The sequence below is a fragment of the Solanum lycopersicum genome, chromosome 6, assembly GCF_036512215.1.
Source record: "Solanum lycopersicum chromosome 6, SLM_r2.1".
Lineage (NCBI taxonomy): Eukaryota > Viridiplantae > Streptophyta > Magnoliopsida > Solanales > Solanaceae > Solanum > Solanum lycopersicum.
The window spans coordinates 47,679,155-47,698,455 of NC_090805.1; the positions used below are offsets into that span (position 1 = coordinate 47,679,155).

At 34.9% G+C, this 19,301-nt stretch overlaps 4 protein-coding genes across 5 annotated transcripts; 3 read left to right on the top strand and 1 right to left on the bottom strand.

Annotated features, from left to right (window-relative positions):
- Positions 1 to 744: 744 nt before the first annotated feature.
- Positions 745 to 8,558, top strand: LOC101250704 (probable E3 ubiquitin-protein ligase ARI7). Its single transcript, XM_004241356.5, has 15 exons — positions 745 to 1,187; positions 2,127 to 2,251; positions 2,503 to 2,608; positions 2,718 to 2,808; positions 3,248 to 3,420; positions 4,255 to 4,359; positions 4,444 to 4,532; positions 4,864 to 4,971; positions 5,251 to 5,341; positions 5,462 to 5,551; positions 6,112 to 6,159; positions 6,863 to 6,934; positions 7,077 to 7,176; positions 7,282 to 7,408; positions 8,001 to 8,558. The coding sequence occupies exons 1-15, from the start codon at positions 1,023 to 1,025 to the stop codon at positions 8,161 to 8,163; spliced, it is 1,653 nt and encodes a 550-aa protein (XP_004241404.1). The 5' UTR covers positions 745 to 1,022; the 3' UTR covers positions 8,164 to 8,558.
- A 145-nt stretch (positions 8,559 to 8,703) lies between these two features.
- On the bottom strand, positions 8,704 to 12,671 carry LOC101250418 (calcium-dependent protein kinase 24). Its single transcript, XM_010324172.4, has 9 exons — positions 12,341 to 12,671; positions 11,125 to 11,467; positions 10,913 to 11,036; positions 10,687 to 10,830; positions 10,457 to 10,609; positions 9,985 to 10,100; positions 9,722 to 9,889; positions 9,406 to 9,639; positions 8,704 to 9,053 (listed from the first exon to the last, which is right to left on the bottom strand). Exons 1-9 carry the CDS (start codon positions 12,520 to 12,522, stop codon positions 8,907 to 8,909), a joined length of 1,611 nt encoding a protein of 536 aa, XP_010322474.2. The 5' UTR covers positions 12,523 to 12,671; the 3' UTR covers positions 8,704 to 8,906.
- A 680-nt stretch (positions 12,672 to 13,351) lies between these two features.
- Positions 13,352 to 16,885, top strand: LOC101250127 (succinate dehydrogenase subunit 7A, mitochondrial-like). Of its 2 annotated transcripts, none has more exons than XM_004241354.5 (4): positions 13,352 to 13,639; positions 13,731 to 13,799; positions 14,983 to 15,085; positions 16,530 to 16,885. In XM_004241354.5, the coding sequence occupies exons 1-4, from the start codon at positions 13,586 to 13,588 to the stop codon at positions 16,601 to 16,603; spliced, it is 300 nt and encodes a 99-aa protein (XP_004241402.1). In that variant the 5' UTR covers positions 13,352 to 13,585; the 3' UTR covers positions 16,604 to 16,885. The 2 variants fall into 2 exon arrangements, with proteins under 2 accessions (XP_004241402.1, XP_010322473.1); XM_010324171.4 differs by having other exon boundaries at positions 13,454 to 13,639; positions 13,734 to 13,799.
- A 544-nt stretch (positions 16,886 to 17,429) lies between these two features.
- Positions 17,430 to 19,264, top strand: LOC101249649 (small ribosomal subunit protein uS13z/uS13y/uS13x). The gene is made up of 4 exons (XM_004241353.5): positions 17,430 to 17,565; positions 17,643 to 17,803; positions 18,636 to 18,824; positions 18,951 to 19,264. Exons 1-4 carry the CDS (start codon positions 17,563 to 17,565, stop codon positions 19,054 to 19,056), a joined length of 459 nt encoding a protein of 152 aa, XP_004241401.1. The 5' UTR covers positions 17,430 to 17,562; the 3' UTR covers positions 19,057 to 19,264.
- Positions 19,265 to 19,301: the final 37 nt, after the last annotated feature.

A 19,301-nucleotide genomic window follows, 5' to 3' on the forward strand; every position in this document is an offset into this window, starting at 1 on the left:
TAATTATATCAAAATAATATGATAATTAAGATACAAAGAGATATCCAATTGCAATGAAAATTTAAGGATAAAAAACTACAAAAATAAAATAAAATACTACAACTACTAGAAACCCAAAAAAATATAAAAAAATCTTAATTTAAAACTTACAAACGTCAAAGGCTTTACACAAGAAAATTCATACCTCAAGAATTTAAATTTAAAAACCTAAATTAATCAATATAACACTTCTTAATCCTTATAATTTATTCCTCTATAGTAATCATAGTTTGAATTTATATAAATCTTGTCTCGAATAATTTTTTCAATTTTTAATATACGCTATACTAGAAAAATAAATATACCCTTAGGTAAAGTCCAGAGATTGGACTTGAGACTTCCACGTTGGAGGTTTCGAATTCAAAATTCCTTGCCAGTAAATTCGGGTCTAGCTCGTTGTGTCGGGCTTACCTAGTATGGATTACCTCTCCTATGTGATTTACTCTCTATTGCATAAGAGCGGAAATTTTATCACGTGTGCATCCCAAAAGAATAGCGATTACAGATTTCCTAAAATATAATTAACAATTTAAAAACCTCAGAATTTATTTTTTTCATGATAATCCTAATTTGAATTGTCGTAGATTTCCCTTGTCATTGAAAAAAACAAACTAATATGACAATTTTAAAACATTAAAATTTATTTTTTCCATGTTAATCATAATTTGAATTGCTATATAAACCCTTTTCCATGGCAATTAGAAAATCACCGAACTTCCTAAATTCTCTTTAAAATCTAAAACCACAAATTCCTTTGGGCAATACTTACAACTGTTCCCTTTGAAAAACATTATATATATATATATACACAAAATAAATAAACTCAATCTCTATTCTTCCCTTTTGCCCACATCATAATCAACAACCTACTTTTTTCCCCCAATTTTACTTTTCCAAGTTGAGCTAATTCGTGTTATTTGGCCTTTTAGGGTTTCAAGCAACAATTTTCAGCTGTAGTTTTGGTGATTGATAATCTCTACTTGATGGATTCAGAAGATGATATGCACGATGCTAATGATATGGAGTCGGTAGATGAGGATTTCTACAGTGACGGTGATGCGGCAGATAGCGATGCTGATGTTGCTGATTATGATTTCATGGGTAATGAAACCGATGATTCCGATGAACAAGCTGTTAGTCGTATGCAGGTACTCTCAACAACTACTTCTACCATGTATTGATCTTGAATTAGTTGGAGGTGAATACTCTATGTACATCCCTGTTTTCTTTGGTCTGCTTCGTTCTACTTTACTTTTTGTAAGTTGTAACCTTCAGAAACTGTTATATGTAAAGCTGTACAATTCAGTTGGGTGGTTCATTGGAATTGGGTCTTTGATTTTGATTTTGATTTGGGTGTGAATTTTGAAGTGAATTTTACTATAAAGACTCCGCCTTTTTTGTATCCATTGCATATAGGGATAGAATAGTTTTATTGTTTATGAGTATTTATGCGAGTTGTAACCTTCAGAAACTGTTGTGTATGTAGAGCTGTATAATTCAGGTGAGTGGTTCATTGGAATTGGGGTCTTTTGATTTTGATTTGGTTGCCTTTTTGCATCCCTTCTATATAAGGATAGAATAATTGCGGGTGTGACTGGAAAAATCACCAACCTTTCTTGTCTAAACTGTGGGAAGACACCAAGTGGTGACAAAGAGATGATCTCAATTGATGGGGTTGTGAATTGACGAGTCCTGATATGTAACTGAATTCTGGGGCAATGTGAAAACTTTTTAAAGATGTTAGTATATGATGTATAGGGTCATAGCAGAAGTGAAAAGTTTGTCCAAATTATAATGATTAGTGAGTTGCTGTGTCAGTATTCTTTACTTGCTTGCTTTGTGGGACATCTATGTTTTTAGCTGGAAATAACTTCAATGTGCTACAAAGGGGCTTCTCTTGAGCTAGTGTTGATTTTCTCTGCTAGTTAACTCTTTAATGCGATACAAGTAGACTTCTCTTAATTTAGATCCTCTCCGTGAGAATTCCCATTTCAACTGTTCATTCAATGCTTTTTGATTTCAAATTTTTCTTTGTCATTAAATCCTAGTCGATTTTAGATTCACACAATGCCTTTGCAATCTTGCAGAAAAATTATACTGTCTTGAAAGAAGAAGATATACGTCAGCGACAGGAGGAGGATATGACGACAATTTCTACTCTTCTCTCCATATCAAGAGAAGCTGCCTGTATATTACTTCGACGTTATAACTGGTAACCTGATTTTTCCCCCCTTTCTGCCATAGGAGTTAATAGTTATTCTGAGTGCTGCTGGGTGCTATTACTTGGATTGAGATATTTTTTCGTCTGTAGCTTTCACTTGATGAGCACCTTTGGAAATGTGAATTGTGCAATGCTATCACATTATGTTCTTGTGCTTTCTACTTGTATATGAGTTACGACGGATTTGGTTTTCCTTCTGTTTGACTTGTTTCTAAAAGAGTAATAAACAATGATGATCCTAGGAGTGTGAACAAGGTGCATGAGGAGTGGTTTGCTGATGAAGAAAGAGTGCGCAAGTCTGCCGGCTTGTTGGAGAAGCCTGTTGTCTCTCTTTCAAGAGTTATAGATGTAAGTTCTCTACTTTGTTACCGGAACTGATTCACTTCTTAGCCGTTATAGCATTTATTTGTGCTGCTGTCTCTCTCTGGTGGCCTGAATCTATCTAAATTCTCGGCAGGTGGTGTGTGGGATTTGCTTTGACAACTTCCTTCCTGCTGACATAATATCCCTCGGGTGCGGTCATCCTTTTTGTACTTCTTGCTGGAAAGGTTTGTTTCTTCTTGGAGCTTTGGCCGGAGATATAGTTCTGCTTTACTCTGAACTTGAAAGAAATGTCTAATTTGATATTCTTCGACGTAAATTATCCAATATTTGAGTTCAGTTTATTTAGGGTATAAATCCTTCTCTATTGGAAAGTGCAATCCATCAATTTTTATTTTTATTTAAAAAGCAAAAAAAAAAAAAAAGAAAAAAAAAAAAGGAAGGGAGTGTAATCCATCTGGACATGCAAATCCTTGACCCTTGTTACTGTTTTATGAATACTGAAGCTTAAATGGTAACCAATGAGGGTTCTTGTGCAGCATCATGAAGGGAGAACTCTCCGTCTGTATCTTATTCAGTTCAAATTTTATAGAAGAACTTTGGTTGTCTTTTACCTGCCATGCCTTTTATTTTCTTGTTTAAGGGTTTTTGTTTTTGTTCTGGCAGCTTACATTACCACATCCATCAACGATGGCCCTGGATGCTTGACGCTGCGATGTCCTGACCCATCATGCGATGTCGCCATTGGTCAAGATATGATTGATACATTGACATCTGGTGAAGATAAGGAGAAGTACTATCGTTACCTTCTTAGATCCTATATTGAGGACAATAGAAAGGTTGGTGCCAAGTTCTGTCAGTTTGATGTTATTGAGGACTTGTACAGTGTAGATTGATTATGCTACCCATAATTGTTTGATCGAACTGTTGAAGAAGTAACATTTTGCTGCATATGATTCGTCACATATTCTTCTGAATTATATGTATCCGCGAGCCTGAGATTTTCTTTCCTGTGCGTCTTTTATACATCTGTTAACACATATACATGGGGGAACAGAGTACAGCAGAAGTGAGGTGAATCTAGTAAAGGACCTGCATAAGGATTGGAATGGGGATGCCATTATTTATGATATTAGACACAGGAATAGCTTTAAAGTTCAGTATTTTGGTCCTTTAGTACTTTTGGTGATAAATAACTACATAAACTACAAGTCTCTTGGTCTTTTATCTCGCATTTAAAAATTTCTGCTTTTCCTGTTCTCTCTCTCTCTTTTTTAAACCTTTTCTTCCCTTCGTTCTTTTGCATTTTTCTTCATTGCCTAAAGGATATTCAAGAAAAACAAATTTTTGTACATAACCTGTGCTGCTAAGATGCCATATAGTAGAGATGATTGGTTGATCTTCAAGAAAAAAACTACTGTTTTTTTTGCATAACCTTTTTATTAATGATGTATACTATAAGGGATATCCTTTCACATTTAGAAATTAACTAATGAATGCGGCCATCTCTGCTGGCTTATCTGGATCTTTTTTATGTTGGAGTACTTAAATTATCAACTTGAATTGGTTATTGTATATCACATTTTGTTGACATGAGCTTTGTTTGTTGCAAGAAATCTTTGTTGCCTTATTTGCTAGCAGGTGTGATACATTTGTTTTCTTGTTTTCTGTAGACAAAATGGTGTCCTGCTCCAGGTTGTGATTCTGCAATAGAATATGATCTTGGAAGTGGAAGCTATGATGTTACTTGCAGTTGTTCCTTCAGTTTTTGTTGGAATGTGAGATTTCTTTTCACTTTTGTGTTAACTTCATTTTTTAGTTCATGAAAGTGTTGGTTCTTATTGTACCGTTATTTCTTTCAGTGTACAGAAGAGGCTCATCGGCCCGTGGATTGTGATACAGTGTCAAAGTGGATTTTGAAAAACAGTGCCGAGTCGGAGAACATGAATTGGTAAGTATTCATCTTAACGCTGATCGACTGGTTTTATATTGTTTTTCATATCTCTGTTAGTGTTCCATGAATGATTCTTAGTTAAGATTATTTATATTATGTCTGCAACACTTTATACTGGTCATAAGGTTTTGTCAAGTAGTATAAATACTAGTATCAATTTTTTATTTGGTGTTTCTTGTTATTTCACTGGGTATGTTGTTGTCGTTGTTGTTTCAATACAGTATGGATTGAACTAGTTTTTGGTTAATAGGTAGAGATCTTACACTTGTTGGATCCCAAATAAAATTAGTTCGTTTACATCCAACTTTTTCCTTTCTGGTGATTTCAGGATCTTGGCTAATTCCAAGCCCTGTCCAAAGTGCAAGAGACCAATCGAGAAGAACCAAGGGTGTATGCACATGACTTGTACACCACCATGTAAATTTGAGTTCTGCTGGTAAGACTTTTGCACCTATATTAGACTGCTCATTCTTGAAGTTCACTACCTTCTATGCACTCTCTATGTGAGACCAAAGGAAAAGAATATACGTTTATGAATGAACATGGGCATTATTTCGTCAAGGATATTTTCTAGGGCATTCACTGGTTCAGGGACTTACTCTCTCTTTTTTTTGGTATATAAGCTCAAGTAGAAGATACTGAATATACTTATTTTGAAGTATTTCATGTGGTTACCAGAAGGTCCTTACTCATAGTGTTATTTGATATCCCATAGGTTGTGTCTTGGTGCATGGTCAGACCATGGTGAAAGGACTGGTGGATTTTATGCGTGTAATCGCTATGAGTCAGCAAAGCAAGAGGGCGTGGTGAGTTTTCCCATATTTGGTTTGCGTTTTATTCTTTTTCATCTTGATCTTTGAATTTGGATTGTAACTATTGATCCTGAATGCAATTTGATTTGATATTATATACATTGTTGCATATAGTATGATGAATCTGAGAGGAGGAGGGAGATGGCCAAAAACTCTCTGGAAAGATACACACATTACTATGAGCGTTGGGCAACCAATCAATCGGTATGGATAGTTGGATACTCTCTCTATCTCGTTTCTTTTGAGCTTGTACTGTCCTTGCTTATTGAAGCTGCACAAATATTGGGTCGAAGCGTTATGGAGTGTGAGCAGACGGGTTGGGTTATGTCATATGTTACCCTGTTTGCTGTTTCTTTCCCCTTCTCCTCTTTGTAGATACTATAATTGAATATGCTTATTACATTTCCCTTTTTGAACTGTTGATAATTGACAAGAAAATGAGATTGCTGATTGATTCTATTGATTTGTATCTCTTGTGAGGTCTCTCTTCTACTATCTTTTTTATTAGGTAAATATGTAGTTTCATTCTTTCAACATTTAGAGGATGGAAACGAGTACAAAAAATGATCTTCTAGTGTTTTCTAGAAACAGATTATACACATCTTGGAAATGGTAAAATGTGCATTAAATTGTGAAATTGAAAGTTCCGTTTGACTTTGTATACTTCTTAAGAAATGTGAAACATGTGCTAATTTGTGAAAATTGAAATTTCCCATTCACTTTTTTGTATAAAGCTCTAACATTCCTTATTTTCCTGATGGCAGTCAAGGCAAAAAGCCCTGGCAGATCTGCATCAAATGCAAAGTGTTCATGTAAGTATAATATGTGGTTGCTTACAGACCACACTTTACTCTTTCTACTATGGTATTTTTTTCAGTTTTGTGGGACTATATTGGGTATGTTGTTGTACTTGAAACTAGGGTACAGTTGGCTTGCTGTTATGCTGTGCATATTGCAATTTTACTCCTTGGTTTATGTAATAATTTCCTTTATGCGTGGTTGTGGTTTTGCTGCACAGAGTATACTAGGTGTGACAATATCAATCCAACCTGCACAACCCATTTAATTTTGGACGGGTTATTGACCCTCCCATTTATTAACTCAGCCCATTTTACCCTTTGGGTTGATATGCAACCCAAATTGGCTTATGAGGAATCTTGTCAAAACATTTTGGGTTGGGTCTTGACCCGTTTTATGACCCATTACCTCACCCGTTTTGTCCCAAGCAGATTTGGGTTGGGTTGGGTCTTGACCTGTTTGTTGTCTTGACCCATTATGGCCTGCCCAAATTTTACCCTACCCACTCAATTGCCACCCTTAGAGTATACACAGGCTAAAGAAATAACAAAATAAGAGTAAATGCTCTTAATGAAAGTTGGTGTTGAAGAATTTGCTTACTGGAAATGAGTTATTTTTTCTTTGCTCTTATGTTATCTCGCCAGGCATTACTTTTGTCTTTTTCCTTTTGATATGTCTTCAAGTATGTGTTTAACGTAGTTTCTGGTTATTCTGCAGCTTGAAAAGCTTAGTGAATTACAGTCCCAACCCGAGTCACAATTGAAATTCATTATAGATTCCTGGCAACAGGTGAACACTGAAATCTTCTTGACACATACATTATATGAAACATTAGTAGGGGCACTGATCCTCTTTGCCAGATTTTTTTTTTCCTTTTATAGTCATCCCATAAGATATTCTTTGTAAGTATGTTCCACTATACAATTTGCAGATAGTTGAATGTAGGAGAGTGTTAAAATGGACCTATGCATATGGATACTACCTACCGGAACATGAGAAAGCGAAAAGGCAGTTTTTTGAGTACGTACAAGGTATTTACAGTTCTCATCATCTGTATGCCTTGTTCTTTGATCATCTTCAGTAAACTTGTCTCATGCTTCTGTTACTTTTCTGTATGCAAAATTTTATCTGTACAGGTGAGGCAGAGGCTGGTTTAGAAAGACTTCATCAATGTGCTGAAAAGGAACTCCAAACTTATCTTAATGCTGCAGGACCGACCAAGGATTTCAATGATTTCCGTACAAAGCTCGCTGGTTTAACAAGGTAATTTTCTTACACTGTTGTCTAGAAGCATAAAGTATGGGCGTACCTTTCTATGAGCCAATACAAAATTAATCCAGGAGTTCTAGTTTCACACTTTTTTCTTGAACGTTTAGAGGATTGCGTATCACCAAACAATAATCTTTTAACTCCTTTGTTATATAATTGTTCATGTTGAGAGTTATTTATCTTGAGTTATGCATAAATTTAAATTCTCTTTTGTTTCGTGATTTTTTCACTAAAATTGTCCTCTAATTTGGGATTTGCATTTAAACCCTCAATTGACCAGAAAACACTTTTTGTATGTTGTCCCTACACTCAACCCCCCTAACTGCTGCCTCGTCCATTCAAACAACACCTCCACTTCCATGGAGAGAAGAAGACAGCCTGTATGTTCACAGATTAGTGTAAATTGGAGGAGTACCAAACACGAACTAGGATTTCACATTGTAAATGTCACGGCATAATTGTTTCCTAAGCTGCCAGTCGACCTCTCAAATATGTGGAAGAGATGTGATGGTTTTGCACTTGATAGTTCATATTGATATTTTAACATTTAAATGACAGCTCTGTTTTTTTTTCCAAATTGCGACAGTGTCACGCGAAACTACTTTGAAAATCTGGTTAGAGCACTGGAGAATGGTCTTGCTGATGTAGATTCCCAAGGTGCTTGTAGTAAGGCACCCAGCTCAAAGAACACAACTGGTAGCAGCAAGGGCAAAGGAGGAGGTAGGGGCAAGAACTCCACTAAGACGTGAGGGCCAAAGCAAACAAAACAACACTATCTATACTGTGATTTTGGGGGATAAATGATGTTCAGATGGGTAAGTTAAAGAATCTACTCAACGATACGAAAACAAGAGAAGTTGATCCTCTCTAATTGAAGCCACCAATTGTCAGAGAACAGTATAGGTAAAAAAGGACCCCTGTAACTGAAGTTTGCTCTTGTGCGTCTTCAAGGGTCAATTTAATTTATGGTTCTGTTGTAAATAGTCTGTGATAGAGTTAGGTGCAGAACTATTCCAACTCAACTCATCTCATCTTTCTGGGATGGTGGGTCAGTAGCTGCAAACAAAGCTGTGCTGTTGTTCTTGTGATTTGTGTATAATGTTCCCTTGTGTGTATATAATGATATATGTTATTGTTTTTGGAATCGTTCTTATCGTCTCTCCGTTGTTACAGATTCCTAGCCTTATTGAGATAAATCTCTCGATAGCATGCCTCAGTACTGTTACCTGATAGTGATTTCCATTTTCATGGGAAAAAAAAGAGATTACTACTCAATGAAGTATTATCAGTCATCCTCAAAATGATATTTTGTATTAACATTAAGAACTACTAGCCTTTGTAAAACAGAAAAAAATGAGACAGACATATTCTTGCTTTATGTGGAACAAAACCCTGTATATTTGTTAGCCATTTCTTCTTCTCTAATTTTTGTTTTTCATCTTCTTGTCAAGTGAAAGATATAGTAAAAAGCTCAAAGAATATTGGAAGAGAGTTAATTTGTCAATTGCATGGATTTGTCTTTGAAAAGTCTCATGCTAAGTGCATTCAGCATTGCTTTTGAGTATTGACGTGAACCCATTTTCCAATCTGTCCCTGTTGACATCATAACCTTGAAATCTTGATAACTTATCCTTCCATCCTGTATTCATATGTCAACAAATCAACAACAAGAAACGATCGAATGTAATCTCACGAGTGAGATCTGAGAAGAATAGTGTAAAGAGACTTTATATCCCTAACTTGAAAGGTGGAATAGATGTTCCGGATAGACCCTCAGATCAAGGAAAATCATATCAAAGTAGAAATAATGCAATAATCGAGACAACAAATAATAACAAGAATCGAAGGACAAGAACCTGTGTCCTTCACAACCTGTTATCTACTTAGTACAGTTTTAGCTACTAGTTCATCAGAAGTCATTAATGCCAAGTCAAGTTAAGTAAGGAGACAAAGATTATTCAAATGATTAAGGTTAATTAATGAAATTTTACCTTATCCAAATCAGCATCAAATATGATGTCATTAATAACTTGATCATTTTGTGGGGCAAGACTATCATCAAACAAAGAGATTTTCAAGTCTTCATACTCAATAAATCCACTTTTATTCTTGTCAAATTGGAGAAATGCTTGTTTAAGATGATCATCATTGCTTAGCCTTTGTAAGTGCACAGCCATTGTAACAAATTCCTCACAATTCAACATTCCATTTCCATCAACATCAGCCTAATGAACAAACAATCTTAATTAATTAAAATTTTGTAAACTTAATTAATGCATAATCAAGGGACAATTAATTAAAGCTTACAGCATCCATTAACAAGTGGACTTCAGGTTCAGCAACAGTTTGTCCCATCATATGTAGACCATCTTTGAGTTCTTGGAAACTTAAGTTTCCATTTTTGTCAGTGTCCATCATGTAAAACATTTGTTTTATACCGTGTACTTGATCTAGCGGTAAGTTATCTGCTACAACCTGTAAAATATCGGATGTACGATACAATTATTTTATATGAAATAAAATACCACATTGGTATATACATGTTGCTACTATTAGGAATTATTACTCACTCTTAGAACTTTCTTCTTGAATTTATTCATCAACGTGAATTGCTTGATCTTGGTTCTCACACCTTCTCCCAAACAAACATTAGACACCTTGTCTGCATTCTGTATCCAGTGATGATCTAATTTGAATATCAATATATTAGGTTTAAAATTTGCAATTGAAGTCCTAATCTTTAAGGAACAAACATAATAAGATAACTCAGACGACAGAACAACAACAATGTACTCAGTGTAATCTGGAGGGGAGGATCAAACATAATAAGATAACATCAAAATAATGCAATAATCAAAACAAAGAAACTAACCTATATCGAAGGGCATAAACTACGATATTAGTACTAATGCTACTAAAATGTATAGAGACAACACTCAACTATCTGCGAACCTTCTATTCTAATCCTCGACCTTCAAAACCCCCTTTACTATACTCTCATCCTTATCCCACGTACCGAACGAGCAGTGATAGTATGCTTACCAAGTACTTCTTCAACAGTAAACCTGTTGTAAGGATTAGCATCAAGCATTCCTTTGACAAGATCTTTAGCTTCATCAGATACTCTTGGCCATGGATCTCTGTTGAAGTCTATTGTACCTTTCACTATTGCATGTGCAATTCCTTCTTCAGTTTCTGTTCTAATTAAGGAAACACAATTAGTTAGACCATTCATAAACTCAATTACTAATAATTAGTTGTAACTTAATTACCTGCCCAAAAAGGGGGAACACCACATAACAAAATGTAGAGAATAACCCCAGCACTCCATACATCAACTTCTGGTCCATAATTTCTTCTAAGAACTTCCGGAGCCATGTAATACGGGCTTCCTACTATTTCACCAAATCTCTGACCTAACCATGAAAAATTAAGTGTCTTTTTTTAGTAGAAGCAGAAACAATTGACAATGTATATAACTTAAACACGAGTACTAACCAGGTTCAAAGAAAATGGAAAGTCCAAAATCAATAGCTTTTAATTGGGCATTTTCATTTACATTGGCATATAAAAAGTTCTCAGGTTTAAGGTCTCTATGAATTACCCCATGCTTGTGGCATACCTGTTATATATACGTACGTATCGTGAGCGTAAAGAATTTAATTTGTATTATCAAAATCAGACAAACAAATTGAAGACGATCGATTTACCTGAACAACTTCAAGAATAGTTTTAGTAACAAGAGCAGCAGCTCTTTCAGTATAATGTCCTCTTGCAACAATTCTATCAAATAATTCTCCACCTTCACAGAGTTCCATAACAAGATAAACAGCATCTTTATCTTCATAAACTTCTTTGTAGCTAACAATATTAGGGTGTTTAGGCAAATGCCTCATAATAACAACCTCCCTCCTCACATCTTCAACATCTATCTCTGTTCTCAATTTGCTCTTTGCTATTGTCTTACATGCCACATTTTCCCCACTTGTCTTGTCTACACATTGGTATGTTATACCAAATTCCCCTCTTCCTAACTCCTTCCCAAACTCATACCTATTACAAAAACATAACCCCGTTCGAATTAGCTGACCGTAAATAGTTGATAAACGGTTATGTAATCGGATACAAGTGTTTGAAATTGTTAATAACAACAACATTTCTTAAAAGAGATATTGGTTAGAAAAACCCTAGAAAAATCCCCATTTGGATAGTGGAAGAGTTGGAATTTTTGTGAAAATATGAAGAAAGAAGTATATATATACAACCTATAAACACACACTGTAATTTTTCAGCGAAATTAAAGAGCTCAATTGATGCCGCTTGAACAAGAGTGTGATCCCACCACTATTACAAAATATAAGTAAATTCATATTGACAAATCCTTTTCGGATAGTGGCAGAACCAAAATATTTCACTAGGAAAAGTCAAAATATAAATGAAACAGATGAAAAGCTTACGGAAATTCAATATCTATAAAAAAAAATAACTTATTTACATAATGTAGTTTTTCGACAAAAAAGTATGAAATGACACCCCTCGAGCAAGGATAGCTCCAAACACTACTTCAAACTTATAGTGTAATGATAAACTTTTAACTTATTAGCCACTTTTTTTTTATAAAAGAAAAGCATGAATTTTTTGAAAGAAGATTATTTATGATATTTATCTTATTTCGCGTTGTTCATTTAATTTAAAGTTTAAATAAAATTTATATCTAAAATATTATTCATATATTATTTAAAAAAAAACATAGGAAGAAAGAAAGCCAACGTACCTTAAAATAAGTTAGAAGAATTAAAAAGTCATTCGGAATATACATCTGAGAACTTATATATATTGCCTTCAAACTCATCAACCTTTTTAACGTGATAGTCAATAAATGGAATAAACTTCATATATATTACGAACTATCTAACGAATACGTACCTCTGATATATATCATCGCCAGATGGATCGTTCACGACATTTATTGGTCTCAAAAATTTTTGGGATTTAGGCACGGATGTCCTACTTGCGCTCTTGGAACATGTTTCTTGATCAATAGGAGTAGGTCTCATCCTAGTCCTTTTCAAGAAACTTGCATTTTGTACAGACATGCATGTTCCCATTTTTTTGGGATGTTAAATTTTAGATTATATGTTGTGTTAATATGTTTCTTTTTTTTGGAATTTAGGTTATTAGGTTGAACATCCCAAAGGGAACAAATGATCAAAAGATCATAAGAAAATTAATGAAGTGAAGGGAAAAAAAGAACAAATTAGAGAGGAAGAGAAGGAAGAAGGAAGAGGGAGAGAATTAGGAAAATCCTATTATTAGGGGGAAGTAGTTAATTAAGTTATTAATTAAGCTAATTAATTTATCTTTTTTGGTCAAGATTATGTTGTTTTATTGCTTTCCCCGGTTTTGTCTCACTTCATTTTGACCACTTTTGGTCTTGTGCCATACAAACACAGAAAGATCTAAGAGATTACGCGATGGATAATCGGATGTATATTAATAAGATGAGATTTCAGATAGTTAAATAATTGAGTTAGTAAAATTTTTGTATTATGAACCTTTTCATGGGTTAAAATATGAGAGTTTTAAAAAGAAAAATATGTTACATAAAATGAAATGAGATAATATTTGCATATACTTTGTATGTGTAACAAATTCTATATACGTACACTCAGTATATTTACTTCAAATTATATAATTAGTCACCGATCTTCACTGAGATGTACAATGTATGGAGTTCTCTTATAGATCGAAATTTCAATCGTTTGTGTCTTCACTTCATAAATTAAGTTTTGATATTGAGTTTGTCCTAATATTCGTTTTTTTATCATGACATCGATCAAAGTTATTGATCATTTTAATTCATAATTTTACATGATAATGATTCCACATTTTATATTGTCGGTGCTTTATATGTTCAATTCAAAGCGAGATTTTCACGACGAGTTTGAATTATTTTTCTTTAAGGAATTCTTTGTACAAACTGAAACATTACGGGGTTTAATGACATATTTCTGTAAGTTAGGGAGCTCTGTGTAAATAACCTTTCTTCCAATACCCCCATTTCACAAAATTTCACTGACTGACGAATTTCTCTCTTATTGTGCTGTATTCGGGAGACTCAGAATCATCTTCTTCATCTACGATTACTCTGTTCGATTTCGGTGAAAATCAATGGCGTTTTTGCTCAACAACACAGCTTTATCGAAGCTTCGACTCAATCCTCAGGTCTCTCTCGTTTCTAATTTGAGTTTTCTGTTTTGTATTTATTTGATGCGTTTACTAACTAATGAAATCTCGCTTTTTATTCGCACTGTAGAAGACCGATGAATCATTGATGCTGTCACGACGTGGGATCCATATCGAACCCGGGGCTCGTGAAAAGGCTGTGAGTACTTGCACTTTCCCCTTTGCCTAATCGACCTTGTGTGTTTACTATAAAGATCTAAAGTCGCGTTAAATTTAGATTTGAAGCTTTAATTGGGATGAGCAATCGGTTGATTTTGGTGAACATTTTGTGAGACCACGATGTGTATGTTAGGGATTGAGTTTTTTTTTTTTTTTTGAAGAGTACTATATTTTGTGTAGGTTCTCCTTTTTTTGTGTAGCTGAGTGTTTTTTTTTTAATAGAAGAGCTGAAGAAAATTTGAACTGATAAGGAGATATTGGGAGCTGTCTTTAATTGTTCTATGTGTTTAACTAGATGAAGTCTAGTGATTGATTGATACTTTATTGTAGCGTCACGGTTGATAGGGTGCATAGATACACTGTTTCCCGGTTATCATTGTGCCGATAACCATCTAAGTTCTAGGACAGCTAGTTTGTTATAATCACTTTATCAGAAAACAGCTGATTCGTTAATCTTTTTTGGTGTAGTTTCTTGCACTAACAAGTGTACTCGAGGATTTTTTTTTTCCTTTTAATTTGGATAATTTGGATGGTGTAGTTTACTAAGTTGAAATGCTTGTGAATTTTAATCATTGTGAATCATTTTAAGATAAAAGATTGTTTGTCTATTTTATTGAGGGCACATGTGGTATTGCGATAGCAACAATGTGAAAATTACAGGACATTCTTTCTTAGTATAGTGATATGCCTAACAGCAAAATTAATAATTGTGCAACATGACATTACCCAGAATGTCTTACATGTTTCAACATGTTAAAGAAGTATCAGATGTATTTCCTATAGTTTGGCTCGAGACAATCTATATTTTAGCTACTCGTATAAATGTTGCTTGGGATGGGGTTATTTGTCAAATCAAATGGTGCCATCAGTATAGGGGTGCTTGAATGAGCATACTATGTGTGTGTGCTCACACATTAGAAATTTAGATTGAGCATGAGCTTTAATATTTCCATGTGCATGATATATTCTTTAGTGGAGTTAACATTTGAGTGACTTGTTCTCAATTGCAAATCGTTAAATTTCCTTGGTAAAATGCTGTAAGCTATAAATTTCACAAGTAGGATCTCTTTTATTTGAACTTGCCTGATTGTTTGCAGCAAGCTCTTTCTTTTTGGTCTGTTTTTTTCCATCTGCTTTATTCTTGCCAATTCTTATTTTTGCAGCTCTTGGCAGCAGATCCCTCCTTGAAACGCTTCAAATCACATAAACAAAGTGTGCGAACCCTCAAAAGGGTGGGAGATGTTCTAACTATTGTTGTAGTAGCAGGTTTTGCTCTTCACCACTTATTGGATTCACTTTATTTGTTTTTCTGTGAATGCAGTTGTAAGGGAATAAGGAGTTGTTTGGTATTAGGTAATCTCGGGATTAGATGCATGATTGCATTTGGTTAAAGGTATTAGTTAGTCCAAGGATTATTTATCCCACCATTTATACCACAGTGATGAGATAAGTCAACTCATATATATAATGGGATAACTTTGTTTATCCCATCCCCCATTCCAAACGACCCCTAAGGGTATGTACTGCAGAGAAGGTGAAGTTGTTACTTAATTCATGCCATCCCCTTGACTGAGCACATTCGTCAAATTTAGACAGGCAGCCCAATATTGGCTCATGATTCCATTTCTTTCAGGGTTGGGAGCATAGTATCTGTACTAATGTCACAGAAACACATTCTGTAATCTATCATCTGTGACAAATTTTGGTAAAGTGGAGCCTTTGGGTAACTAGTAAAGTTGTTGCCATGTGACTTGGAGGTCACAGGTTCGAGCTGTGGAAACAACCTCTTGTAGACATGTAGGGTAAGGTTGCATGCAAAAGACCCTTGTGGTCTGGCCTTTCCCTGGACCCCAAGCATAGTGGGAGCTTAGGCACCGGGGTGCCCTTTTATTACTTGTGGCTTGTTATAGATGGCAGTCTCAAAACAAGTTGGTCCGAGTGTACTGTGCAGTACCACCCTGTCACTTGGAGTTTTACTACCCTGCATCCTTCATCACTTTTTAGTTTTCAATGATATCAGATCCATGCCATTGAAATTGCTTTAGAACCTTCTGCTATTACCCATTATTCCCCAACAAAGGAAATAGAAAACCTAAAGAGTTCTTCTATGTCTCATACATCCAGATCTTGTTCAGAGGCTTATATGTTCTATGCAACATCTAATATCAGCCACCCTTTGCTGCTCTTAGAGCGACATGATCTACACTGCTCTTAATATAATTTGCAATGATCAGTTCCAAGCCTTCATATATATGAAACTATTGAAAGAACATTAGTAGCTTCTTCACTGTTGATTTACATCCAACTCCTTGTTATTCAGAAGCTATTAATTAATGTTCCTTGCCTATTTTGCTGGACTCTTCAAAAATGTGAGTAGATGCGTGTCGGATTCTCCAAAAGTAGTGTATTTTGGAGAATCTGACACGGGTGCGGCATCGAAAGTGAAGTGTCCGCACAACTTAGTTCCTTGCAGCATCTGTTTACTGTTTTTGGGCTGCTATTAGCTATTTCTGAATCATGAAAAAAATCCACTCTATTGAATACTAGTTTCCTTGAAGCAAGGTAATTTCTCTCGTCTGAGGGATGTCTTGAAATCTTTATACCCTGCTGGCTTGTTTTGCCTGCAATTTGCAACAATCAATATGGATCTGTTTATAATGCTAATACTTTTGAAAACCGCCATTCTGATCTGCCTAATTTTTACTTTCAGGATGTTGTTATGAGATATATGTAAGAGCTGTTATGCGGGAAGAAGCAAGGAAGCAGGCAGAAGGAAGTGCATAATGCAGATCAATCCCTTTTTGCATATCTTCGAAACATGGGGTAGAATGGGATAATGAAAAGTTGAATATCTTGATACTAAGTAGCTAAAACTCGTGTTTTGACTTTTGTTTGGGTTGGTGGTATGAAAATAAGATGGCTCCAAACAGTTTTGAGGCTGCATTCAACCCCAAGAACTTTGCATGCAAATTTTGGTTTTATCTGAACTTAATTGTCTGAATGCTCTAAAATCTATGTGAATCCTGGTGAGATTTTCTCACCTAAAATTATAATGCTTTCACTTAATGTTTCTGTCTTAAAAGATGTGGACCTTCAGAAAGTAAACATCGGCAATGAGGGCCTGTTTGGATTGGCTTACAAGTCTTATAAGCCAAAAGTCTAATTTATGTCATTTGGCTTATTTTTATTATTTTGACTTTAAAATAAGTGCTTATAAACACTTTTTAACTGTAGCCAAACACTTCAAAACTGCTTAAAAACTATTTTAAAACTTAAAAACATTTAAAATAAATCAAGGAAAATAATGAAACTAGTTCAATAGAACGTTGTAAACGAGATTGGTAATGAAAGTAAATTAACAACCTTATAAATTAAGGGGCATTTTATTTTGTGTGATCATGTTTTCTAAAATAATCTTAGAACTCCAAAGGTGAATGGAAGATTATTCATTTGTTGTTACGCAAAAAAATATTAGTACTAGCTTTAGTCATTGTTAATCTTATGAGATAAAAGATGAATTCAGAAAACTTGAGAGACTCAACAGTCATTATTCCAAAAGCTAAGCACTTTAAGTGCAAATCACCAAATAGTTTCACTATACTACACTCAATTACTATATTGTCCTTTTCCGCCTATATATAATCTCAAACTGTTCGATCAGTGCTAGGGTTTTTGTGAGTTCTGCATCTCTTCGCCAGTTAAAGAAGCAGCCGCACCGAAGAGAAGGATTTGAAACCCTAATCATGGTGAGATAGAAATGATTTCTTATTTGAATTTGTGTGTTTGGTCTATTGGACTGCTTCTGATTTTGGGTTGTGTGCAGTCGCTTGTTGCAAATGAAGATTTTCAGCATATTCTTCGTGTTCAGAACACAAATGTTGATGGGAAACAGAAGATCATGTTCGCTATGACATCAATCAAAGGTATTGGTCGTCGTTTTGCTAACATTGCCTGCAAGAAAGCTGATATCGACATGAGCAAGAGGTTACTTACTACTTTTTCCTCCTTGTTTTCTCCCTACTAGTTATGAAATTGTCCTTGATCTCATGGTTATTTTGGGTCGGCGATGTTTATATTATGTTCGTGTACTGTGTGTTTTAATTTGTCTGTAATACTTAGTTATAATGAATGCTCCCTGGTGAAAATATAATGAAAATAGTTATTTCTGCAACCATAATTGGATGTATTACCAAACTTGTCAAGTCTTGCTGTAACTTTTTTGATAAATAACCAATAGATGGGTTGCCCAATGGTTTAGAAACTAAGATTGATTATTGAGCAAGATTGCTGATTGTTAGTGGAGACTGGAGGGAGCCATTAATGTACTGCTGGTAGAGAGAAAGGATGATGAAACTATACCTTCCTGATTTTGGGGTTTCATTCACTCTGTATGGATTATAGCCTGACAGATAATGCTGTCAACATTGTTGTAGTAGCTGGACTAAAAGTTCATATGCGGCTTTTTTAGGTTGGTGCTACTTTGCAGTATTGAGGAAGGATAACCAAATTTTCTGAGAGAGAACATATTTTCTTAGTAGGGAGTTTAGAATAAAATGATTTTGACATTTACAGAAGTTTCAAGTAATGTGCAGCTACATTAGTACAGGTTTAAATGATCCATTATCTATGGTCTAGTCTCGAATTTTTAATCATGAAGTTTGATCAGTAGTTAATTTTTAAATCGTCCAATCTATTTGCTTTTGATTTGTGAAATTTCTGCACCAGCTAAGCTTAATTGTTGCACCAAGTGTTCCTGCTTTGATAATTTTATTTATTGCCAAGTTATCTAAATTTCTTCTTTTACTCTTTTCTGTAGGGCTGGTGAACTCACTGCTGCTGAACTCGATAGCTTGATGGTTGTTGTGGCTAATCCACGTCAATTCAAAATCCCTGATTGGTTTTTAAATAGGCAAAAGGATTACAAGGATGGAAAGTTTTCACAAGTTACATCTAATGCACTGGACATGAAGCTTAGGGATGATCTGGAACGCCTGAAGAAGATCAGGTTGGTCTTATCTACTTTTGCTGTTAACATGACATGTTATATTTGATATTCTCAATACTTGAATGCACCTTATTGTTAAACCTTGTCTGTGTGTATCCTTCATCTCTCACTATGTGATCATGGCAGGAATCATCGCGGTTTACGTCACTACTGGGGTCTTCGTGTGCGTGGTCAGCATACCAAGACCACTGGTCGCCGAGGAAAGACTGTTGGTGTCTCCAAGAAGCGATAAATTCCTTCTCCTGGGCCAATTTTGCATGTTTTATGCTATTTCGTTTTGATATGGGACAAGAGATGGTTTGACAGTGGAACTTGTTAGTTTTATAATTTTGTTTAATGTAATGGATTTTTGAGTTCTATAGAACAACATTGCTTTGGAAGAATGTATTATCTGCACTAGTCTTTTGTTACTAATGAGGTTCAATTTTCTACCCCATTAATGGATGGTCTTTTTTACTTTTTTCCTTTAAATCTGCT